The sequence below is a fragment of the Rhinoraja longicauda genome, chromosome 25 (assembly GCF_053455715.1).
Source record: "Rhinoraja longicauda isolate Sanriku21f chromosome 25, sRhiLon1.1, whole genome shotgun sequence".
Classification (NCBI taxonomy): domain Eukaryota; kingdom Metazoa; phylum Chordata; class Chondrichthyes; order Rajiformes; family Arhynchobatidae; genus Rhinoraja; species Rhinoraja longicauda.
Window position 1 is genome coordinate 12453809 of NC_135977.1, and position 27453 is coordinate 12481261.

Below are 27453 nucleotides of genomic sequence, written 5' to 3' on the forward strand. Positions count from 1 at the left end.
ACTTTGGTGGCAAGAACAGGAAGGCAGATTATTATCTGAGTGCTGTCGGATTAGGAAGAGGGGAGTTGCAATGAGACCTGGGTGTGCTTGTACATCAGTCACTGAAAGTAAGCATGCAGGTATGGCAGGCAGTGAAGAAAGCTAATGGCTTTCATTGGCTTCATCTCGCCTTCATTGCGAGAGGATTTGAGTTTAGGAACAAGGTGGTCCTACTGCAGTTGTACAGGGCCCTGGTGAGACCGCACCTGGAGTATTGTGTGCAATTTCGGTTTCCTAATTCAAGGAAGGACATTATTGCTATTGAGGGGGTGCAGTGTAGGTTCACCAAGTTAATTCCCGGGATGGCGGGACTGACGTATGATGAAAGAATGGGTCGACTGAGCTTGTATTCACTGGAATTTTGAATGGTGAGAGGGGATTGTATAGAAACATATACATTTCTTGAAGGATTGGACAGGCTAGATGCAGGAAAAATGTTCCCGATGTTGAGGGAGTCCAGAACCAGGGGTCACAGTTTAAGAATAAAGGGTAGGCTATTTAGGACTGAGACGAGGAAAAACTTTTTCATCCAGAGAGTTGTGAATCTGTGCAATTCTCTGCCACAGAAGACAGTGGAGGCCAATTCACTGGATGTTTTCAAGAGAGTTAGATTTAGCTGTTAGGGTGAAAGAAATCAGGGATATGGGGAAAAAGCAGGAACGGGGTGCTGATTTTAGATGATCAGCCATGATCATATTGAATGCCGGTGCTGGCTCGAAGGGCCTGCTCCTGCACCTATTTGTCTATGCTTCTATGCTCATGAGGATTGTCTTAATTTGTCACCTATCCTCACTGATTGTAGTCTGTTGTTCAGGAAGTTGAGGATCCAGTTGCAGAGGGGAGTGCTGACTCCAAGTTCCACGGGTTTCAAATTCTGTATTACAATCTTGCACTGTTTTGCTGTTTTGTACTTGTTATATTTATTGGTATATTTAACATTACTGTCTGTATACTGTTTACTCTGAGCTGCATGTGAACATGGGATTTTATTGCACCCTGCTGTTTGTGTCCATAAACTAATCTAATTTGATCTAATCTAATCAATCAGAAAGTCATCAATCTGAAATGTTAGGTATTTTTTTCCTTTCAGGATATTTTCTCAGGCTCTTTTTAAATCAGATTATAGCTTTTTGAGTTTAAAAGGAGATGCAATTTGTTTCTTTTTACTGTTTAGATATCAGTCAGTGGTCCAGCTGTGCTACAGCATTCATAGAATGTTACATCTATTTCCTGTGATAAAGATTGGGAGTAAAATACTAACAATCTTCTCTACCTCACCATGTGTGCCCTTCAAGTTAAAAGTGACAGTTTATATCTTCAAAGAACAAAGACTGCTTTTAGTTTCAATACACAAAAGTTAAGGTACATTTTCATCTGTCTCGAATCATTGATAATTTTCCCATTTATTCCATTTTAAAAATAATTTAAACTATAGTTGATACATTTGAAGGAATTTGTTCTTGTCATATTTTGATGCAATTTGATTCTTGGAAACTTTTTACACTAGCTACATTTTGTTTCTTGTTGAGGTTCTGCATCCTGCTTTAAACTGAAACAAGAAACAAAATATCCAGCCTTGACTTTGTTTTACAACTGGTACCCACATGAAAAGGAATATCTCCTCCCAATCGGTAACATACTTTGGGATAAATAGCAGAATGCTTTAAACTTTATATCATCCACAATGTTATCCTGTTGAGGAAGTGGGATCTTTCATTATAATTTTGCAAAAATAACATTTTCTGACAACATGGTTCACTAGTGTTTTGAGTTGCACTTTTTTTACTAGCTCTTTGTACAGTTTGCTTGAAGTAGGGTTGCCAACTGTATTAGCCGGGACATCCCGTATTTTGGGCTAAAGTGGTTTGTCCCGTACGGGACTGCCCTTGTCCCGTATTAGGCCCGGCCGGCTCTGTAAGCCCAGACACTGTAGGTCCGGGCACTGTAGGTCCGGGCACTGTAGGCCCGGGCACTGTAGGCGCGGGCACTCTAGGCCCAGACACTCTAGGCCCAGACACAGTAGCCCGGGGGCCGCAGTGTAGGCTGGTGCACTGCCAAACGGAGGCTGCGTAGCAACCCGCCTCCCGACCCGGATGGCCGCCATTGGTGGAGCGGGAGCATGATTCCACTGGCTGGGTGATGTCACGTGGGGTGCGGGACGATGACGTCACCTTGTCTCTTATAGAAACATAGAAAATAGGTGCAGGAGTAGGCCATTCGGCCCTTCGAGCCTGCACCGCCATTCAATATGATCATGGCTGATCATCCAGCTCAGTAGCCTGTACCTGCCTTCTCTCCATACCCCCTGATCCCTTTAGCAAAAAGGGCCACATCTAACTCCCTCTTAAATATAGCCAATGAACTGGCCTCAACTACCTTCTGTGGCAGAGAATTCCACAGACTCACCACTCTCTGTGTGAAGAAATGTTTTCTCATCTCGGTCCTAAAAGACTTCCCCCTTATCCTTAAGCAGTGACCCCTGGTTCTGGACTCCCCCAACATCGGGAACAATCTTCCCGCATCTAGCCTCTCCAACCCCTTAAGAATTTTATATGTTTCTATAAGATCCCCCCTCAGTCTTCTAAATTCCAGCGAGTACAAGCCCAGTCTATCCAGTCTTTCCTCATATGCAAGTCCCGCCATCCCAGGGATTAATCTGGTGAACCTTCTCTGTACTCCCTCTAAGGCAAGAACGTCTTTCCTCAGGTTAGGAGACCAAAACTGCACAGAATACTCCAGGTGTGGTCTCACCAAGGCCCTGTACAACTGCAGCAGAACCTCCCTGCTCCTAAACTCAAATCCTCTTGCTATGAATGCCAACATACCATTCGCTTTCTTCACTGCCTGCTGCACCTGCGTGCTTGCTTTCAATGACTGGTGCACCATGACACCCAGGTCACGTTGCATCTCCCCTTCTCCCAATCGGTCACCATTCAGGTAATACTCTGCTTTCCTGTTCTTGCCGCCAAAGTGGATAACCTCACATTTATCCACATTATATTGCATCTGCCATGCATTTGCCCACTCGCCTAATCTATCCAAGTCACTCTGCAGCCTCCTAGCATCCTCCTCGCAGCTAACACTGCCACCCAGCTTCGTGTCATCCGCAAACTTAGAGATGTAGCATTCAATTCCCTCGTCCAAATCATTAATATACACTGTAAATAACTGGGGTCCCAGCACTGAGCCTTGCGGTACCCCACTAGTCACTGCCTGCCATTCCGAAAAGGACCCGTTTATTCCTACTCTTTGGGAGTGAGTATTTGGGAGTGAGTAAGTTGGCAACCCTAGCTTGAAGTGTGATATCCTCAAATTAATATGACTAGAAGAGAGTTTGAAACCTGTAACCTATTTAAAAAGCTCACATCACTCAAAGTATCTTAAAGCTGTTCTCGTCCTCAGTCTGAAGAAGGGTCTTGACCCAAAACGTCACCCATTCCCTCTCTCCTAGAAACTGCCTGACCTGCTGAGTTACTCCAGCATTTTGTGATACCTTAAAGCTGTTCGTTTACTTTCAATGTAGAATCACTGTTGTAGAATATCGAGTCAAATATTGATTTTAATAATGATGCAGTTTCTCACAGCACATCTCATGATTTCCACCTCATAATGCATCTTTGATGCTGAATTTCTAATTAGCTAGAGTTTAAATTAACATTAATATTAACTTCTTAACATATTTTAGATTGTTTAATAATAAAGAAAGATTTGGTGCTTTTTGCTCCTGGTTTTATGATAGACAAAACCCTCTGTTTTCATATTTCATATTTCAGATACAGCGCGGAAACAGGCCTTTTCAGCCCACCAAGTCCGCATCGCCCAGCGATCCCCGCACATTAACACTATCCTACACACACGAGGGACAATTTTTTACATTTACCCAGTCAATACCTGTACGTCTTTGGAGTGTGGGAGGAAACCGAAGATCTCGGAGAAAACCCACGCAGGTCACGGGGAGAACGTACAAACTCCTTACAGTACAGCACCCGTAGTCAGGATCGAACCTGAGTCTCCGGCGCTGCATTCGCTGTAAGGCAGCAACTCTACCGCTGCGCTACAGTGCCGCAATTCTTGAAGATGCAAGAAACTGCAGGTGCTGGAGTAAAAATCTGCTGGAGGAACTCAGCCGGTGAAACAGCACCTTGAGCATATGGAGCAAAAAAAGGCAACAATTCAGGTTGAAACATGATGCAGGATTTTGACCTTAAATGTCAACAATTCCTTTACCCCCATGGATGCTGCTTGACTTGCTAAGTTCCTCCCCTAGATTGCTTCTAGCTCTTGTTTAATTTTTAATCTGGTTTAAAACATTGGCAATTAATAACTTTATTGCCGTGCACGACCTGACCTAGACTTACAAATGTACGAAATGTCTGCTGTGAAAAATGATAACTACAGGTCCTCCCCAAGGTATAACCGGGTTCTGTCCCTGTGAACTGTTTGTAACCTGATCAATTTGTAAGTAGGAAATTTAGCCGACCGACAATATATTTAAATAAAAACATAGGCCAACTAAGGGCAATGTGTAGTTAAACCATGCATTTAACTCAGCCATTCAGGAATTGCTGCAAACTGAATTCTCACACAACATACATTGTCTGCAGCCCTATCGCAGGTGGCAAATTCATCCTTCCCATTTCTCAAATGTTTGTTTGTGGATACGGGCCATGCAAATGGCGGCCATTCGTAACCGAGGAGGTCCCGTGGTACTTTTTTTGGTGGTCTAAAATGTTTAGGCAAAAACAAAGATACTTACCAAGAACTGTTTAAAAACAAAATTGTTAATATGTTGACTCGATCAGCACAATAATTTTTATTGTTGTAGATTATTTCAATAGCAGAATGACTATATGTATACGCTTGTTTTAATTGACCGCTTTATAAGGATTGTGGTTATAGCCAACCATAGGTTGATGTGCCAACGACTGCCCACACCCATTTCGCAGTGCCGGTTGCCCTGGCTGGCGACGGCTGCCAGCACTTCCCCTGCTGCTCGCAGGGCTGACCACCCATGCCGCTAGTAGCTCTATTGCTGCCACCACCACCGCATTGGCAATCTGGCCAAGCTTGCCACTGAGATGAGGAAAACTTTTTCAGTCAGAGAGTTGTGAATCTGTGAAATTCTCTGCCTCAGAAGGCAGTGGAGGCCAATTCTCTGAATGCATTCAAGAGAGAGCTAGATAGAGCTCTTAAGGATAGCGGAGTCAGGGGGTATGGGGAGAAGGCAGGAACGGGGTACTGATTGAGAATGATCAGCCATGATCACATTGAATGGCGGTGCTGGCTTGAAGGGCCAAATGGCCTCCTCCTGCACCTATTGTCTATTGTCTATTGGCAACCACCACCCTGGCCGCACCTGCCACCACTGCCTCTCATGCTGCCCCTGCCACCGACACCTCCACCTCGGCCGTGCCTGCCGGCGCCACCAACACAACCGCTACTGCCACCCTGCCCATGCCACACCTGCCACCGTCGTCACCCCAGCCGTTCCTGTGCCACCGCCACCCCTTACCTGCACTCTAGCTGCCCGTCACAGGGAGATACAGCATGAAAACAGGGTATTGGCCCATTAAGTTCATGCTGACCATTGACTACCTATTTACACTAGTCCCGTATGAATCTAATCCATTTTAATTCTGTCCATGTTGTAATCAATTCCCTCCCAGATTCTATCACTATCTACACACAGGGAGCAATTTTGCAGCAGCCAGTTACAAACCCACATCTTTGGGATGTAGGAAGAAACCGGAGCACCCGAAGGGAACCCATGTGGTCACAGAGAGAACTTGCAAACTCCACAAAGATAGCGCCAGGGATCAGGATCGAACCTGGGCCTCAGGCGCTGAAGGCAGCAGCTCTACCATCTGTGTCTCTGTGCTGCCCGTGTTAAGGATGTGGAATCAGATTTATGTGTGAATACGTTTTTTTAAATCTCTGACCATAAAACTTCAATTTTCAATTTTTTTAAATAAATTTCACTAACATGCCTCAAGAGTTGCTAAATATGTGTGAATGCCAAGCTGACCAGCTCTGACAACCAGTCAATCTAGGGTACAGATACTCACTGGCTGTCAATGGCACTGTGAGTAAAGCTGGTTTTGCTCTGCTCAGACAGACTGTACTTTGGACTCCACTGCACCAAAATCTTTGGAGTCCCTCAGCCGTTGTTTGAGAGGTGGGGACTGAGACATGCGAGAATATAGAGTGTGATTTAGTTACCAAAAATAAAGCTACAGCAGCAGGACCTGTACCCCTTCATTTAGCAGATATATACATGGGAAGAAGTGATCTTGAAAAAGGTTAAAATAATTCCCAGGTTTTGCAGGGTAACAATCAGATGATGTTTCAGCTTTTACATCTTGTCTGTTTACATATAGACGGGTGTGGTAGGTTGAGATGTGCCTAATAACTATTAATTGAAATGGTTTCAAATAACTATTCATTTAAATTATTTCATTTGTACTGTCCTAATTGCATTCAAATTCTTGACTGGGGATCATGAATGTTCAGTATTAGTATTAATTTATTATGGTCATTTGTACAGAGATACAATGAAAATGTTATTTTGCATGCTATCCAGGCAAATCATAACATATATGAGTACAACAGGTAGTGCAAAAGAGGAAATAAACAAATGGAGGAGATAGGGTTACTGCGACAGAGAAAGTCCAGATTTGGTGGACTAAAAAGTGCAAGGAGTGCATCAAAGTAGATTGGAAGATTGAGAATTCATCCCTCGCATATGATATGTCAATTCAAGAGTTTGATACCAGAGGAAAGATGTTGTTCTTGAATATTGTGGTATGTGCTTTCAAGCTTTTGTATTTTCTTCCCGACAGGAGAGGGTTAAGAGAGAATAACTGGTCTTTGACTATGTTTGCTGCTTTCTTGACGAAGTTGATGGTGTATTTAGAAGGCTCGTTTGTGTGATGGACCAAGCTGCTTTCACAACGCTGCAATTCCTTGCAGTCTTGGGCAGAGCAATTGCCATATCAACCTGTGATGCATCAAGATAGGATGCTTTCTATGGTGTATCTATAGAAATTGACAAGAGTCATTGGAGACATGCCAAATAATTGGCATTAGGTTTGGCTACAAGAAAGGTTTCAAACTTTCTTGGTATGTGAAGGACCACTTCTAATGATCATTTTGCTTCTTTTAGGAAAATTCCATTGCCCAGTGATGTACTCTGTCTTCACAAACAACTCGCATATATTGGCAATCAAGTCTTCAGGAAACGTCTATTCACATGATGTGGGTAACACCCTTTTTGATTGTTTTCTATTAGTCTTTGGGTTTCTTTTACTTTAAATAAAACAGAACATACTAGAGGCCAGGAGAGAAAACAATGATATTTCAAATTGGTGACCTTTCAACATAACTGAAAGGTTGGAGATAAATAAGTAAAATTCATGGTAAGTAGCCTCATCAAAGGATTTTTAAGGGTGAGACCTCTGCATTATGTTTCAGGTTGCAGAGGATCTAGTCCAGCAATATCCAACCTTGATGCAAGGTCGTAGACTCAAGCATTATATTTGTTTTGCTCTCCACAGATGTTGCCTATCCTCCTGAATATTTCCAGCATTATTTGGTTTTATTTAATGATCTGCAATATTATGGAATACAAAGTCTTTAGTATTTTAATGTGTTAGCACGAGAAAGCAATTGATAATTACCCTTGATTAGAATTATATGCTGTGTAAATTATTGAAGTAATGGTCTCCTCATTGCACTTCTCTAAACACAACTGTATACTTCCTAAACGGTGAAATGTACAGATAATGCTGGCACAAAGTCCTCCTAATAATGTGTATAAAAATGTTGGGGATAAGTACATCAAATAAATGGGAGAGGGCATAGCTTGAATACCAAATAAATACACAATCCTCTTCCTTATCTTCAAAGCAAATACTGCCAATGTATCAGTAGGAGTGGAGGTTATTCAGATTACAGGAAAAAAAAATTGATAAAGGAGAACAACAAATAAACCCAGCTAAACAAGTAAGTCACTTGTTAACCTCCAGTCCCCACAAGGTACTGGAGTGGTGCCAAAATAACTGGTAAACGACTGTTGGAACAGGCCAGGCAGTTTAATTACCCGAATCACCGTTTTGAGCCCAAAGTGTTTATCTTCAAACTGTCCCTGGAATTCTGCCATATTTTGATCATTACTCTCTGGGAGGGATCCTTGAGTACAAAGATTTCTTATTAATCCTAATCATAACACATGAACAATCTAATATTGTCTGTTCCCAGAAAGGTGACAAAATGTTTTTCTCAGAGAAACAATCAGTGTTGCAATCCACAAACTCCTATTCCGTAGTACCTTTGCTCAATGGTATGAAGACTAAACGTTCCTTGTTGTAAATATTGTCAACAATTTAACCTGGTCCAACCGAATTGATGATATGGCCAATGCCGTACTTCCTCAGAAGACTAAGGAAATTCAGCATGTCCCCAGTGACTCTCATTATCTAAAGATGCATCAGAGAAAACATCCTATTGGGTTGCATCACAGTGTGATACTGTTACTGTTCTGCCCAAGATCGCAAAGTGCAGAGAGTCGTGGATGCAGCCCAATCTATCATGAAAACCAGCCTACCCTCCCATCAATTCCATCTTCACTTCATACTTCCTTGGAAAAGCAGTAAACATAATCAAGGACCACTTCTACCCGGTCATTCCCTCTTCCATCAGGCAGAAGACTACAAAGGCTTGAAAACCACCTAATTTCAGAACACCTCATTCCTGCTGTTATCAGATTCTTGAATGGAACTCTCTTATGCTAAGGACGTATTTCCTATTTTCTGATCTGCTTTGCCCCTTGCATTTAAAAAAAGTCTGCACTTTCTCTGTAGCTGAAACACTACATTCTGAACTCTATTTTCTCTTTTGCGCTACCTGTAATCATGTATGGTGTAAACTGCCTGGACAGTATGCAAAACAACTGGATCTTGGTACACGTGACAATAAACCAATACCAATAAAATCATGAAGGATAATTGCAGTTCCTTTTTTTATAGGCTTTTGATATTTTGTCAATTATGCTTTGCTCTACCATGTGGCCACACTAATAATAACCTTTTCCACAATAACCTTTGAGGCAGGTTATCAAATGTCTTCCAGAAATTTAAGATTGGCTAAATAACAGAAAACAGAGACAAGACGCAAATGTTTACTTTTCCGGTTGTCGAGATTAAAACAAGTGGTATTTGCAGAGTTGCGACTTAACCTTTTCAAACTGTTATAAATGTAATTGGCCAAATATTCTTCTGTATCACAATGGTTGCAATTCTATGATCCTCTATGTCCATTTTCCCCATATTTAATGGCTAATCACACGCACTTGACAAAGAAATTAGTAACATTTCTACATGTAGATTACTTGTATAGCCTAATCCTACATCTCTTTCTTATGCTTTTGACATGACTGGGAACAATTATAACTAATTGGAAAGTAATTATTTTTCTCCTATTTAGGCAGTGGAACAGTTGAATATTAAGACCAAGAGTTTTAAAGATCTGCTTAGTGATGAACCTTTTACTCGGCAAGATATCCTCACACTGCAAGTATGGAACTTTCTTCTCTTTTGCTTTTTAAAGCCAATTTCGTAATGTTAGTGTTTAGGCAGCTCTTAATTCTGCATTCTGCCGTGTTTATATAAGTCTGGGGTTCCCAAGAAACATCATTGTAGCCCAATACATCCCATAACAGGGCAGTAGGAAGGAACATGCTACATTCCAAAGGGACAATAAAAGCCAGCAAAAGAAACACACTTGAATTTATATTATCTTAAGATCTTCCCAAATACCATGCACACGACACAATGAACCAAAACATAAATGCTGGGAACACTCAGGCAGGCAGCAACCTTGGAATGAGACATAGGTAATGGTTCAGATTGAAGACGTTCTATGCATTGTGATCACATAGGCAAATTTGGCATTCTTGACATACAACATATTACCATAAGCAATAATAAGACAAGTAACTGCTTAATTTACTTTTGTTTAGCGTGAACTGGGGCAGCAAGGTTACCTGGAAACTAAGGAAAACATTTATTCTTCAAAATAATTTATAGAATTTTTACTATATATGTAGTGAGGGCCTTGTAATTGCTGAGGTGATGGTTATTAAAGCCATTGAGACTATTGCAGTTAGTCGATGTCTGTTCACCTATACTCGATTAGTAAAGGGACCTATTTTAATGCAACGTCATACTTGCAATACTCATGTTGTGTCATGGTTCCATGTTGATTATAAAATTAAATTTGAAACCCTGATCCATGCTTTGTTACCTCAAGATTTCACTATTCTAACATACTCTTACCATATTCTGTGCCTCAACTCGATCAGCTAAAAGTCATTCAAAATCTGTTGCCACTGTCTTAATTCGCAACAAATCCTGTTACCAATCACTCTTGTGTATATTGTCCTACGTTGGCTTCCTATTGTAAAACTTTGATTCTCTACCCTTTAGCTTTGTCATCTGTGCCAGCTCTACAACCTGTGAAATCGTTATGACCATGCATTTGTCATCTTTATGTTTTACTAGACCAAGTGGACCCATTGGGCCCAAACCACTCCTGCGTTGGTGCAGCACCCTCTCCTCCCCCACTCCCTTCTCCCCCCTTCCCTCTCCCCCTCCCCTCCCTTCCTCCCTCCCCTTCCTCCCACCTCTCCCTCTCTCCCTCCCTCCCTCCCACCCTCCCTCCCTCCCTCCCCTCCTCCCCTCCCCCCTCCCCCCTACGGGTTCGATCCAGACTACGGGTGCTGTCTGTACAGAGCTTGTACGTTCTCCCCGTGACCTGCGTGGATTTTCTCCGAGATTTTCGGTTTCCTCCCACACTCCAAAGATGTACAGGTTTGTAGGTTAATTGGCTTGGTAAATGTAAATTGTCCCTAGTGGGTATACGATAGTGTTAATGTGCAGTGATCGCTGGTCGGCGCGGACCCGGTGGGCCTAAAGAGCCTGTTTCTGCGCTGTATCTCTGAGTAAAGAGGTAAAATATGGATCTGTGAATATTAATACTAATGAGACACATAAACTGGAGAATTTACCCCAGTAGCCAGTAACCAAATCAGCTGCACTCTCTTGTCGGAAGCCAGGAGAATTATCACTGGCGAACTTTACCCCTTTAAGACATTTTGCAAAAAGAACAGGATTTTTAATTCATTCCCTTTATTACCTTCAACTGTTATCAAATAAACAAATATCTCTATAATTCAGTATGAAAGATAACAATTTCAATTATCAAATTCTTTATTAGCCCTAAAATAAGAAAGTACACAAGCATACTCAGAAAATGTTTTTCTTTTGTTCAGGTTGCAATGATTGTACTTCCATTTTATCTATGAAAATCTTTGTTTGTTGTTCTGTTTTCATTTTCTTTTCAAGCCTTTTTTCTAAATGTGGTCCAATTTTATTTTAAATTCGTGAGGTTGTGTTTCTTGGCAATGTAGAGCTTTATACAGTACATACATAGTTTTATTCTGTAAAAATACCTATTTAACACAAAAATATGAAAGCACATGATCGTTGAATATCAAAGGCAGATCTAGATCGGCAAAAGCAGTTCTGACATCCAGCCAATGGCACATGACATTGGAAATTGTTGACCTTTTAAGAATAAAAAGAGATTGAAAGTATATAATAGATTTATCACAGCTATATCTATGTTAAAAATAATTGCTCTGGAATGTGGTTATCTAATAGACAATTATCGCGCCATAAGATTCTCATGGAAAATTGGAGAGCTGGAATCTGAGAGAGCTGGAGGTCTGTTGTCTGAGACCTTGTTTTATTAACTGGGCTGGTAGCCAGTTGTAAATTTTATTATATTGCCTTAGTTATTAGGTACATTTACGAATAACGCAATACAATTGCTCTCTCTTATCATCTCATGTAGGATGCTGGCTTGTCCCTACAAATTTGAAATCCCATAGATGTATTTGATAGTGCATATATTTCTTATATGATTTCAGAGTTAGGAGGGTATTCAGCCCATCTAATCTATGCTGGATCTCAGAGCAATCTCATCAATCCCGTTTTGTCATTCATTTCCCTGTAATCTGCCCTTTCACATGTGTCCATTACATCTCCCTCTTACATCTAACCTAGACCCCACCTTGCCTAGCAACTACAGACCCATTTCCAAACTGCCATTCCTGTCAAAAGTCCTTGAAAAGGCAATTCTAAACCAATTAGTGCCCTACCTGCACCAAAACACCATCCTGGATAGTTTCCAGTCAGGTTTCAGAGCCCACCACAGCACAGAGTCTGCCTTGTTGAAGGTACACAACGACCTGCTTCTCGCCATCGACACCGGCGACTGTGCAATCCTGCTCCTTCTCGACCTCAGCGCAGCGTTCGATACAGTGGACCACACCATCCTTATTGACCGTCTCCGGTACGCGGTTGGCATTGATGGCACTGCCCTGAGCTGGTTCGCTTCGTACCTCAAAGATAGGAGTTTCGCCATCAACATAGGCAGTTATTCTGCTCCAGCTAGCCTCTCCTGCGGAGTTCCACAAGGCTCCATCCTAGGCCCCATTCTCTTCTCTCTATACATGCCCCCCTTGGCCAAATCATTCAAAGGCACGGCATTTCTTTCCACTGCTATGCCGATGACACTCAGCTTTACCTCCCCCTGAAACCCAACAACCAGTCAAATTTAAACAGCCTCTCACACTGCCTTGAGGACATAAAATGTTGGATGGCACAGAACTTCCTCCAATTAAATGAGAGCAAGTCTGAGGTCATCCTATTCGGCCCCCCCGACTCCATCAAATTGATAACAGGCAGTCTTGGAAGTCTATCCTGCCTAGTCAAACCACATGTCAAAAACCTCGGCATGATATTTGACTCTGCATTAAAATTTGATAAGCAAGTCAACACTGTGGTAAAAGCCAGCTTCTTCCAACTTCGAACCATAGCTAAAATCAAACCTTTCCTCCAATTCGACGACACAGAAAAAATCATTCACGCTTTCATTTCCTCCCGCCTAGACTACTGCAACTCCCTATACACTGGGATTAGCCAATCTGTCCCGCCTGCAACTGGTCCAAAACGCCGCAGCGAGACTCCTGACGGGTACCCGTAAAAGGGACCACATCACCCCGATTCTGGCCTCTCTCCACTGGCTCCCTGTACGGTACAGAATCAACTTCAAGCTCCTCCTATTCACGTATAAAGCCCTAAATGGACACTCCCCCCCCTACATCAAAAATCTTCTAACCCCCCTCTCTAACTCCAGGTCCCTCAGGTCGGCCGACTTGGGGCTACTCACTATCCCGCGGTCTAGGCTTAAGCTCAGGGGTGACCGCGCTTTTGCGGTTGCAGCTCCTAGACTGTGGAACAGCATCCCTCTCCCCATCAGAACTGCCCCCTCCATCGACTCCTTTAAGTCCAGGCTCAAAACCTATTTCTACTCCCTAGCGTTTGAGGCTCATTGAGGAGGCGCTGTGAACTGTTTGCATGCTACTGTATGTTTCTTTTTTTTTCCATTGGAACCTAATCAGATGTACAGCACTTTGGTCAACGTGGGTTGTTTTTAAATGTGCTATACAAATAAAATTGACTTGACTTGACTTGACTTGACTCTTACACTTATCACTTACACAAGGGTACTTCATGGTAGCTGATTAAAGCCTTGAGACCTTTAAATTTGAAGTTGAATCTTCCCGTTCTCTGGCAATGTACCTTAAAGCTATATCATGTTGTGGCATTAGTTTAATAATCATCTATGTTAAAAGTGGGTAAAAGTATAGAATCCAGAGTCTGGATTGGACTGAACTGGGTTAGACTCTTCAATTCATGCTGCAACATAACAGCTATTGGTCGATTTAGTAAATAATGTTTATCTTGCCAACTGTCACCAATGATTGGACATTGAGTTCACAGCAAACATTCAATGGTGCAGCATCCTTTTAATCAGAAATCATGCTTGAAAGAGGTGAGGCAGTTTCAAACCCGAATAGGACATTTTGGCAGATCAAATGTGGAATGTAGTTGTACTGTATAGGAATTATGTGCTTCAGTTCAATCTCAGATGCCGCATTAAAGTTGATCTATAAACATATTGTTGAATTGCAAACTTCTGGGACAAGTAAATAAGCTTTAGAGGAGTTGATTGATAACGGAATTGCCCACAAATGCCCGTTTAATCTTGTAAGTGAAATGCCACTGTATGTAGTGTTTAAAACAAAAGAATCTATGGTGCATTTTTTGATCTATGGTCTTGTGAACCAGAATAAGGATTAGGTGTGGTATTATATATTTTCTAAGACAACATATCCTCTGGGCAGTTAAGGTATTGGAGTTATCAATCTTTCAATAAAACTGATTTGGTGCATTTGCATCCAGTTAGATTTTTATCCTATCTGGGTTCTGTTTTAATCCTTGTCTTCATAGATACCAATTTACTGGAGCACAAAAGTCTGCACAAATCCATTGAAAAGCAATTGTTGAAAGTAAAGATGTATGTGATATTTGTCATTTCCTTAACTGGGTCATTAAAATAAAAGTTGGATAGATTTCTGAGGAGTGTGGTGACCTTCTAGCTCTGAAATAAATAAGCCCATTCCAGGAATTTCAGTTTATCTCAAGGCTAGTGTTGATTGAGCAGCTTTAGGATTGTTGTTTTCATGTTGGAATTGTAGATATGATCTTCTTGAAAACAGGTGGCTAGTTAAAATTACAGACGCTGTCCTTCAAATGAAAATGTTAAACATTGAAGGGTCTTTTGTTTTAATTAATTTGGAATTCCTGTCATTTTCCAAAAATTCCATTACATTCTGAGATTCAATGTCTCCTTGCATGAGGTTAGAGCAACCTTATTGTCAGGATTATATTCCTGTTCCTTCAACTGATTGTCAGTTGTTAACAAGGCAAAGATGACAGGAAATAGCAATTCAGCCAGAATTTTGTTTGATCCAGGACACGTATTTTAAATCAGTGCAGGTTTTGCAAGTTGACTTTTCCATTCTCATCTCCACTAGAGATCCACTGTTGTTGGCATAATCCGTCAAAGTAGCTAAGAGAATTTATTGAACTAAAAATGAGGAAAGTACATGTAAAATCCTTTGGCATGTTTTTAAAGACATGTAGAACTATATAAATGCGTCTTTCTCTTTATTACCATCCACAGAGCATTCAGTGCTTCTGCGACAATGTCTTCTCATGTATGTATATTTGAGGAACTCCCTCATATGACTAATACCAGCCCCACAGTGCCCACTTCCGTCTTCCCCAGCCTCACACTGTCTGCTTCTATGTCCTTCCCAAAATCCACAAACAGGACAGCCCTGACAGACCCATTGTTCCTGCCTGCTGCGGACCTAATGAACTCCTCTCCAAATACTTTGATTCCACCCTATCCCCCTTGTTCAGTCCCTTCTGACTTACAGCTGAGACAACTCACTCGCTTTTCAACTCTTCAATAACCTTCCGTTTCTTAGCCCCAGGATCTTATCTATTCCATGGATGTCTAGTCCTTTTACATTTCCATCTTCCACTAAGAAGATCTCCAGGTCATCCAGTTGTTCCTAGAGCAGAAGCCCAATCCATTTCCCTCTACTCACAATCTTCTCTACCTGGTGGAACTTGTCCTCGCCCTCCACTCTCTCCACATTTAAGGTGTAGCCAAGGGGACTCAAATGGGCCCCAGCATGCCTGCCATTGTGTTGGTTATGGCGAACAGTCCTTGTTCCAAATGTCTACTGGCACCATCCCCAACACATTCACTGCTACGTTAACGATTGCATCGTGGCTGCCTCCTGCACCTGTACAGAACTTGTTGATTTCATTAACTTTACCATTAACTTTACCCCTGTCCTCAAGTTCACTGGTACTATCTCTGATATCTCTCTCCCCTTTCTTGATCTCTCTATCTCCACAACAGGGAACAGACTATCGACTGATGTCTACTACAAAGCTACCAACCCACAGTTATTTGGACTACACTTCCGCCCACCCTGCCTCTTACAAAGGCACGATCCCCTACTCTCAAGTTGGTCTCCACCACATCTGCACGCGAGATGAGGCATTCCATTGTAGGACATTCGAGATGCCCTCACTCTGTAGTAAACATGGATTCCCCCCTGCTACCATAGATGGATCCCTCGTGTACGTCTCTTTTGGGTCCCGTAGTTCTGCTTCCCCCCCCCCCAGGTTGAGAAGTGGAAAATGATAGAGTTCCGCTGGTCCTCAACTTTCACGCACAGGCCTCCACATCATCCTCCAACGTTTCCATTACCTCCAATGTGATCCCATCACCAGTCACATCTTCCCATCTCCACCCCTTTCTGCCTTACAGATTCCGCTCCCTCTGCAACTTCTTAGTTTACTCATGCCTTCCCACCTAAACCACCGCCTCCACAGGTTCTTTCCCCTGCAACTGCATGAGATGCAGTGTTAGCTGTGAGGAGGATGCTAGGAGGCTGCAAGGTGACTTGGATAGGTTATGTGAGTGGGCAAATGCATGGCAGATGCAGTATAATGTGGATAAATGTGAGGTTATCCACTTTGGTGGCAAGAACAGGAAAGCAGACTATTATCTGAATGGTGGCCGATTAGGAAAAGGGGAGATGCAACGAGACCTGGGTGTCGTGGTACACCAGTCATTGAAAGTAGGCATGCAGGTGCAGCAGGCAGTGAAGAAAGCGAAAGGTATGTTGGCATTCATAGCGAGGGGATTTGAGTATAGGAGCAGGGAGGTTCTGCTGCAGTTGTACAGGGCATTGGTGAGACCACACCTGGAGTATTGCGTACAGTTTTGGTCTCCTAATCTGAGGAAAGACATTCTTGCCATAGAGGTAGTACAGAGAAGGTTCACCAGATTGATTCCTGGGATGGCAGGACTTTCATATGAAGAAAGACTGGATAGACTCGGCTTGTACACGCTGGAATTTAGAAGATTGAGAGGGGATCTTATAGAAACGTACAAAATTCTTAAGGGGTTGGACAGGCTAGATGCAGGAAGATTGTTCCCGATGTTGGGGAAGTCCCACAGTTTAAGGATAAGGGGGAAGTCTTTTAGGACTGAGATGAGAAAGTTTTTTTTCACACAGAGAGTGGTGAATCTGTGGAATTCTGTGCCACAGAAGGTAGTTGAGGCCAGTTCATTGGCTATATTTAAGAGATGTGTCCCTTGTGGCTAAAGGGATCAGGGGATATGGAGAGAAGGCAGGTACAGGATACTGAGTTGGATGATCAGCCATGATCATATTGAATGGCGGTGCAGGCTCGAAGGGCCGAATGACCTACTCCTGCACCTATTTTCTATGTTTCTATGTAACACCTGTCTCTATACCTCCTTCCTCACCTCCATCCATGGACCCCCTTGTCCTTCCAGGTGAGACAGAGGTTCACTTGTACCTCATCTACCTTCATCTACTGTATCCAGTACATCGGCCAAACCAAGACTCATTGACCATTTTGCTGAACACTTGTGCTCGGTCAGCCCAGACCTACAGGATCTCCCCCGTTGCTATCCATTTTAACTCCTCTTCCCATTCCCATACTTACCTTTCCATCTTGGGTCTCCTCCATTGCTGGAGTGAGGCCACATGCAAACTGGATGAACAACACTTCATATTCCACTTGGCTAGCTTACAACCAATGGTAGACATAGAATATCTCTAATTTTAGGTAACTACATAACCCTCCCCCCTCTCTCTTCCCCCACATAAACCCCTCTCCTCTGTGCTCCATCTGGACTTGCACCTATTTCTCCCCTCCTCCTCCCCTTCCACCTACATTCCTTTCTCCAGCGTCACAATTTGTAACTCTTCAATCCTTTTGTCTCATTCCTTCTGTCTTTTCATCTCTGGTCTTTGTCCAAACGTGAGCCTATCTTTAGGGCCACTTATTGTTGGTTTCTCATTTTAACTCTTTATTTCCAAATATAATGTTTATTTATGATTTCTGAATACAGATTTAATCTAGTATTTTTTTTTGTAAAAATGCTCATTAAAAAATATGGGAGTCCTCTGCATCACTCACGTCTATAATGCAACAACTTACAAAATCACTTCCTTTTCCTCTTCCATGATAAGCTTGGTTCTTTGTATCCTGGTGTGGCATAAGTAGGATTTCTTCCAACCATGCAAAAAAGTGGGCAACTTTGTTTTTATTTGTTTAGTCTTTAGTGTGTTCTTGTAAAGCTATCACTTCCCAACAAAACCCTTATTTGTGACTTTCTGATAAATGTAAAGAGAATGTTTAGCATGATGGAACCGACTTTAGTGGAGTTGAATCTAAACCAAAGCAGCAACAGGGAAGGGTAGCTCTCAGCAGTCTACATGACCATTTAGTGTTGCAATGAATTGTTTAATAAAAACACATTATAGAGCCTCACAAATACAGATTTACAAAATGGTGATATCTCTTGTTACACAGTGAATGGAATGCAGATGAAGGATGGGGTGATCAAGTGGGTGTGGCACTAAATGTGTAACATTTAATTAGCTGCAACCCTATGACATCAGTAACTACTGTATGTCAGTATGTGGTATGTCAGTGATGTTATTGTATTCCAGTCATCTACCATGTTATTGTTTTCCAGTCATCTGCCATTTATCGGAGCAGATTCCGAAAATATCATTAATGGTACTGACTGATTTGCTAGAACATTTTGTTTTCAATTTTAGATGGTCAGAATTGCCTTTTTCTCGTTGTCATAGCAACAGAAATGTGCGTACATGGTATGTCATGCTTAGATAATATGTGGTTGTGAGCGTTTTGGACTAATTGCTAGAAAATATCACTGGAGTCCTTTATATTTTCACTTACGCAGTTTAATTGAATTAAACAGTAAACCAAATGGAAAGTTTAGTTAGTATCTAACAAGCTGCTGTAGATAATTATTTCAAAAACATTAAGAAATGTTACCCAGATTTATATGGCATTCTAATCTTTTAATTCATTCACATGGGTATAATCTAATTCAAAATTGAGAGAACAGCCTTCCTTATCAGATTACACACCTGCACTCTTTTGTCTCCACTTCACCTCTAGCCTCTGTTCTATATCCATCCATCTGCCAATCACCCAACCTCACCAGAGCATGCTGTCAACTTATGAGTTCTTGCCGCACCCCTTGCCTTCACCTCTCCTTACCAGCTGTCTTCTGAACTGAAGGAAATCCACATTAGGCAGGAAATGGTTTTGGGTAGACTGATGGGACTGAAGGCTGATAAATCCCCAGGGCCTGATGGTCTGCATCCCAGAGTACTTAAGGAGGTGGCTCTAGAAATAGTGGAAGCATTGGAGATCATTTTTCAATGTTCTATAGATTCAGGATCAGTTCCTGTGGATTGGAGAATAGCAAATGTTATCCCACTTTTTAAGAAAGGAGGGAGAGAGAAAACGGGTAATTATAGACCAGTTAGTCTGACATCAGTGGTGGGGAAAATGCTGGAGTCAATTATAAAAGACGAAATTGCTGAGCATTTGGATAGCAGTAACGGGATCGTTCCGAGTCAGCATGGATTTACGAAGGGGAAATCATGCTTGACAAATCTACTGGAATTTTTTGAGGATGTAACTAGGAAAATTGACAAGGGAGAGTCAGTGGATGTGGTGTACCTCGACTTTCAGAAAGCCTTCGACAAGGTCCCACATAGGAGATTAGTGGGCAAAATTAGGGCACATGGTATTGGGGGTAGGGTACTGACATGGATAGAAAATTGGTTAACAGACAGAAAGCAAAGAGTGGGGATAAATGGGTCCCTTTCGGAATGGCAGGCAGTGACCAGTGGGGTACCGCAAGGTTCGGTGCTGGGACCCCAGCTATTTACGATATACATTAATGACTTAGACGAAGGGATTAAAAGTACCATTAGCAAATTTGCAGATGATACTAAGTTGGGGGGTAGTGTGAATTGTGAGGAAGATGCAATAAGGCTGCAGGGTGACCTGGACAGGTTGTGTGAGTGGGCGGATACATGGCAGATGCAGTTTAATGTAGATAAGTGTGAGGTTATTCACTTTGGAAGTAAGAATAGAAAGGCAGATTATTATCTGAATGGTGTCAAGTTAGGAGGAGGGGGAGTTCAACGAGATCTGGGTGTCCTAGTGCATCAGTCAATGAAAGGAAGCATGCAGGTTCAGCAGGCAGTGAAGAAAGCCAATGGAATGTTGGCCTTCGTAACAAGAGGAGTTGAGTATAGGAGCAAAGAGGTCCTTCTACAGTTGTACCGGGCCCTGGTGAGACCGCACCTGGAGTACTGTGTGCAGTTTTGGTCTCCAAATTTGAGGAAGGATATTCTTGCTATGGAGGGCGTGCAGCGTAGGTTCACTAGATTAATTCCCGGAATGGCGGGACTGTCGTATGTTGAAAGGCTGGAGCGATTGGGCTTGTATACACTGGAATTTAGAAGGATGAGGGGGGATCTTATTGAAACATATAAGATAATTAGGGGATTGGACACATTAGAGGCAGATAACATGTTCCCAATGTTGGGGGAGTCCAGAACAAGGGGCCACAGTTTGAGAATAAGGGGTAGGCCATTTAGAACGGAGATGAGGAAGAACTTTTTCAGTCAGAGGGTGGTGAAGGTGTGGAATTCTCTGCCTCAGAAGGCAGTGGAGGCCAGTTCGTTGGATGCTTTCAAGAGAGAGCTGGATAGAGCTCTTAAGGATAGCGGAGTGAGGGGGTATGGGGAGAAGGCAGGAACGGGGTACTGATTGATAGTGATCAGCCATGATCGCATTGAATGGCGGTGCTGGCTCGAAGGGCTGAATGGCCTACTCCTGCACCTATTGTCTATTGTCTATTGTCTATTGTAGTTGATCAGTCTGAAGAAGGTTCTGGAGCTCGAACATTGACCTAGATTCTTGAACCGATCCCCAGAACCCAAATCCGTTCTCGGCAAGGGAACACAAAAACCCATGTCTTGTCTACCATGGACTGGTTTTCTAATTGTGTTTTGCACTAACGTCTTAGTTTTTACAGTCTTTTCTTTTCAATGTCTTGCAGAATTTACGTGTGATTTTTGTGTAATTTATGTTTCTGTGTTGACGGAATTTATATAATGTGATGCTGCGACAAGCACGATTTGTATTGTATCTGTACCTCACCATACTTGTGCATTTTCCATTAAAATCGACTTAACTTCACTAATCCTGAGATAACTATTTAAGAAATCCTGCTTTTTAACCATCTGCCTAACTCCCTAAACTCACTTTGCAAGAATGCAAGAACAAAAGAGCAGGAGGAGGCCACCAGGCCCCTCAATCTAAGCCCACCATTCAATATTGTCACACCTGATCTTATGCTGGCTGCAACTTCTCTACTGTGCCTGTTCCCCATAACCCTCAATTCCTCTTTCAAATATTTATCTGTCTCCAAGTGAGGTGCTGTAAACATTTATTACTTTTTGCGAGGTGCAACTAGTGCCAGGTTCATATCCCCCCCCCCCCCCCAATGTAAACGGATGTCAGATTGTACCATGTTTTAGCCCTCTGTCTGAGCTCCGTGGGGGGTAGCCTATATTCTAGAGCTGTGAACCCCATTCTTACATATGTGAATGTACAGAAGAATGCTCTTAATGAAATGCATAATCATCAAATAATTAATTACCTTTACGTGATGTGAAATTAATTTAATTGCCATTATTTTCTTCTCGGGTTCTGTTCAGATGATGATCGTTAGTCATATAGAAAGTAATGGGCCCTTCAGCCTAATATGTGCATACTGTCTATTTACACTATTCCCCTTTGTCCACATTACAACCATATCCTTCTATAATGTGCACAGTGAGGATGGTTGTCTAAGGCTACAGCAGCATATAGATCAAATGAAAAGTTGAGAAGATTGTAGGCAGATAGAAATTAATCCTGACAAGTGTAAGGTGTGGCAATTAGGGAAATCAAGTTGGGGTAAAACATATACAGTAAATGTTGGGGCACCAAGGAATGTTGTTGAACAGAGAGATCTAGAGGTCCAAGTCATAGATCCCTGAAAGTGGCAACATGGATTGATGGGATGCTGAAGAAGGCATATCTGCCTTCCAAGGTTGAGGCAAGAATGTAAGATTTGAGGTGTTTTGTTGCAAGTTTTTACTATACACTGGTTAGGTCGCATTATATGCATTTCTGGTCACCACACCAGGAAGGATACTATTACACCGTAGAGAGCACAGAGCAGTTTCACCTGGATGTGGCCTGGATTGGAGGGCTCTAGTCATGGAATAAATTGTATAGGCTGTGCTTATTTTTCTTGGAGTAAAGGAGGTTGAGGGATGACCCAATAGAAATTTCCAAGATTATGAAAGCCATAAATAAGGTAGATTGTTAAAACCTTTTATGCATCGTAAGCATATCAAAATGAAGAGGGGATAAGTTTAAGGAAAGAGTAACTAGTTTAAAGGGGTTTCGATGAGTCATTTTTTTAAACTCGGAATGGTTGATACCTGGAGCTTGCTGACAGAGGAGGTGGTGAAATCAGATACAATCACTACATTTCAGAATCATTTAGGCAGATACTTAAATAGGCAAGACATATAAGCATACATTCATAATGCAGACAGATGGGATTAGTGTAGATGGGCAAAAGATTCAGGATGGATGTGATGGGCTGCATGGGAAACTGTTTTGGTTGAGAGGCCACAAATTGAAGGTAACTGGTGAAAGGATCAGAGATTGTTTTCTTGTGCAGTAGGTTGTTTTTATCTTAGATTACTTTTGTGTCTGAAAGGCTGGTAAAAGCTGATTAATTTTCTAAAGGTCATAAGATAAATGTGTAAAAATAAAAATATTGTTTGGTTAAGGTTTAAAAGATGTGAGTGTGACCAATAAATAACTCAGAGTTGAGTTTACACAATGGGTTAAATAGCTTTCTTCTGCACTGTGTTGCTTTATGATCCGTGTCCTCAGATTTGGAAGCTAAACTGTGCATTAAAGAGATATCATTAGTTCCTGTTCAGCATTTGGATTTCATATGAAACACAGGATTTCTTTGATACTGGCAGCTTTTTAGCAGTGGCTCTGCCCTGCTTACAAATCTGGTGAAAGTACTGTTGTCATTTCAACTTTCATAATAATGTCCTTATTTTCTGCTTAACCACAACAAGCTTCAAAACGAAGACAGCTGCTTTTCTTGGCTTTTGCTTATGAAGAGCAGGTGACAGGCGTTCTTATTCATTTCTCTCCTGTTATTTGGAAATCTTTGACAAATGAAGCACAGTGTCAACATTTAACCCGAACGGACCCTCCATTGGCCTTGTGTTTATACCAGATGCATTAATAAGTGCAATACTAAGTTCAATATTGCAGCCAAACATAAGTATATTCTTGGAGCCATTGAGATTGTTCAAATATTCAGTTATGTAATTGCTGATCAACATCAGATATTACTATGTGCTCACCTTTGCTTTATAACTTTCACCAATCTTTTTCCCAGTAAAAAATATAAATTTTAATTTTGAAATTTTCTCTCCAAGTAGTCTCAACACCTTGTTAGCATTCCAGATTTTATCTACCCATTATGGGAAGAAGTGTTTAGACATCAACCTCAAGTAGCTCTGTTCTTAATTATAGGATCGTTCTCCTTTATTTTGATCTCCTTACCAGAGAAAATGTATTTATCTTCAAACATATTTTGATCATCTTAAATGCCATGGGGAAATTGAATTGTAATAACATGTTAATAAAAAAACCCTATTAGATTTGGAATAGGAATTTCTGCTTTATGAACCTTCCAGCAGTTTTCTGATAAACATTCAGGATGGAGAATTTTTTTCCTGGAAAATCCAGTTTTCATTGATGGATCATGCTTGTCATGGGAGAGAAAAACTAAAAGGATATTGAGATTTATTCCTTTTGAACTCGTTAATCTTATAAAACAGTGCCCAAATAGAAAAAAAATTCAAAGTCTGAGTAGGATAGAAAATTATGTAGTTGGTAAAGGATAGAAAATAATGAATACTTGAAATTCTGACTAAACTACGAATATAAAAAAGTCTAAATTTTGTTTCTTTGCTTCTATGTCCATTGTTTACTTTTTACTGTCTTTTGCATATTCCCCTTCCCTTATCTACCACAGTTCTTTTATTCTGTTACCCTCCATTATCTGGAAGTGATTTTTCCAGTTGACGAGTTGTACCTGGGGAGAATCCCTGTGTATGTAATGTTTAGGTTGTTCGAGGTGAATACATTGTCGTTTCTCATTTGTTCCTTTTCAGGGCTCTGGATGGAATTCAAAGTTTTGGAAGCACCGTGAAGCACAATGCATAGAAGAATAAAAAGCAGTTGTACCTTGTAGATTGGTCACAACAGTTGTGGTAGCTGAAGGGCAACTTGCCTTTCATTTTTTGTAAACTATTCTAAGTTATCTTCCTGAGGCTATTTTTTTAATCACACAGATGATGCAAAATGAGATATGACAGAAAAGCACATGGAATAAAATCTTTATATTTGTTATTACGCATAAAGTAAAGAAATATTTTCTGATTTATCTTGTGTTTCTTTGTCTCATTTGTAAAGGTTTTTTTTAACTTTTGTCTGCAGGATCCATCCAATGTGGACAAGTTTAATGTTTCAAACTTTTTCCATGTCAAAAATGGCCAAAGGGTTACTGATCCAGGTAAAAAAAACCTCACTGATAGCTTTAGCTACATCAATTTTAAAGAAGTATCATTTAATTGTGAAATTCTTTATTAAAAATAGGTAATATTACTTGAGTGCAAGGGAGATAGTCTGGGAATATTAAATAGATTCAGGAGGAGGCAATTCAAAAATGGCGTATAATTTTCTAGGTGCCTCTGCAGTTTATCTTTCATGTGAAAGACGTGGATTGATTACATATTGTCCTCTCGTTTAATTTATTGAGCTTGATTGGGTTATGATGGTCTCCAAATGAGTTGGCTTACAAATAACACCAAAAATATTTTGATTTTTATCCTAACTGGATATTGATTTTTATTTAATGTTAAAATACTTTCAGCTGAGAATGACTGAAATAATACAAAATTGTGTTATCATTTTAGTTATGTCTCTTAGCAAAGGTGTTTAAGCTGAATGAATTTATTCCGAGGAATAAATCATAATCTAAATTGACAGTAGTCTTTACTTCAATAGGGCATGAGATTGCATAGAATGGGAATCGAGTATGCCAGTAAGATGGGATGGAGGAAATGGGTGAGGAAATTATGACCAGGAAAATGTGCTATGAGCAAAATGAAAAGACATATGGCAAAGTTCTGAAGGGGAACTCTTGCAGAATATGTGTATGAGCAAGCGGAATAGCACTCAGGATGGTTGGGGGGGGGGGGGGTATACTGTCAATGCTATTGATGTAAATTAATAGAAATGAAAATATATAGAAATGTATCTTTTAGCCTAACAAAAAGTAGGGTTGAAGAACATGATTGTTATACTATTTTATTATAAAATATGTATTGTACATATTTAACGGTTAATTATTGGCCTGGCTATCATTTAGTCTGATTTATGTACTCCAGTAAATTAAAGAGGTTCAAGAATCAGTTAGCAATAGCTATTAGTGTAAGTGCTTTTTGGTGCTGGCTTAGTATCGGTGGGCCGAAGGGCCCGTGTCTGTCTCGGACTCTAATGAATGGGTATCAAGATGGTGATGGTGAATGCTACATCACTGCTTGACTGGGCGCACAATATCCTGTGAAGTTTAATCATTTATTCAGAATAACTCAGGTACTGAACTTAATATATTTTCAATCAATTGAACACTTCAATGAAAGAATATTTATAATTTATCATATTTACATATAATATCATACAATCTTATTTCCTCTGAACATTTTCTGTGTAATTGAAAAGGATATAATTTTGGAGTTTCTCATACATGCCCTGTATATTTTCCAGATGAGGAGAAAGCAAAGTCAGACCCAAATTACTATCTCAAAACCACCAGTCTGGAGCTGAGGGAAACGCTGACTGAACTGTACAGAGATTATAAAGGTGATGAAATGCTGGCATCTATCGCGAAAGAACCAGAGAAAAAGAAAGTGGATAAAATAAATGCGGTGAGCTTAAGTATTCATTTCTACCAGGCAATAACAGACTAGCATCTCTTTACAATGGAAACACCATGCTATATGAAAAAAACAATAGTTGTAGTCTTTATGGAATCTAGGAAGATTGTCAAAGGGTTACCAATGAAGGAAGATTTTAAATGATAAATTACCCCCATTTTCATGCAATTAAATGTAAACTAATGGGTATCTGAAGTATAAGAAAATAACTGCAGATGCTGGTACAAATCGAAGGTATTTATTCACAAAATGCTGGAGTAACTCAGCAGGTCAGGCAGCATTTCGGGAGAGAAGGATCTTCTGGAGAAGGGTCTCGACCCGAAACGTCACCCATTCCTTCTCTCCTGAGATGCTGCCTGACCTGCTGAGTTACTCCAGCATTTTGTGAATAAATACCTTCAATGGGTATCTGAAGGTAATTTTCTTAGAATTTTTCAGCTGGCTCTCTTTTGAATATACAAAATTTATGAATACCTAAAAGTCATTGGACAGTGAACTTGAACAGTTCTCATCAAATCCACTGACACCAAATCTAAGGTGACTGATAGCTGAACATTCGTCTGAGATTAAACTGCTGCTTCCAAGTTGTTCCATGCAATATTTCCTTGATTAGATGTTATGTGAATACAGGTTGTTGAGTAGTTTTCCCCCCTCCCAGCTTTTCTTTTAGAATCACCAAGAAAATAATGCCGAAAAAGAACCTCCTCATGCCTATCTCTTGACCATGACCCCACCGACAAACACCAGGCTATTGTCTCCCAGACAGTCACTGATCAGATCGCTTCCATCGATCTCCCCTCACAGCCTCCAAACTTATAGTTCCCCAACTCTGCACTGCCCGTATTTATCTCTTACCCAAAATAGACAAGCCTGACTGCTCTGGTAGACTCATTGTTTCTGCTTGGTCCTACCTCACCAAATTTCCTCTCCAAATACCTTGATTGTATTTTGTCCCGCTTCTCCCCACCATGTGCAGTCCCCTCCGACCAACATCCGAGTCACCGCGCACGCTCTCTAGTATTTCAATAACTTTCAATTCGAATGCTCCCATCGTTGCATCATTATCGTGGAATCCAGTCCTTTTGCATCTCCATTCCCCACCAAAAAGGTGAAGACCTTCCAGTTCTTCCTTGAACAGGGACTGAGACGAGGATACAATTCTTCATGCTATTGAACTGTTGGGATTCTCATAGATTTGGGGATTTCAAGGGAGTTGACTGAAGTGGGAATAGTGCAGGAAAATAGTGGAAGATCGCCCATGATCTTGATGAATGTCAGATCGACTTTTAGGGTAGCATAACCTCCATTTGTTCCATATTCATGGGTTCTTACATTAAAAAAATAGTTAATTTTATTGAGGTTACACTTCAGCGATTACAAATAATATCAGCAATACTACA

General features: G+C 41.1%; 1 protein-coding gene across 2 annotated transcripts in view; it reads left to right on the plus strand.

The window, feature by feature from the left end:
• The window catches only part of ppil2 (peptidylprolyl isomerase (cyclophilin)-like 2), a 210992-nt gene that overhangs the window by 71151 nt on the left and 112388 nt on the right, over positions 1-27453 (plus strand). For both annotated transcript variants that reach the window (XM_078421882.1, XM_078421881.1), the window contains exons 7-10: positions 7202-7293; positions 9520-9609; positions 24552-24627; positions 25884-26044. In XM_078421882.1, coding sequence (XP_078278008.1) covers positions 7202-7293; positions 9520-9609; positions 24552-24627; positions 25884-26044 — 419 coding nt within the window. The remainder of the gene's footprint in view (positions 1-7201; positions 7294-9519; positions 9610-24551; positions 24628-25883; positions 26045-27453) is intronic.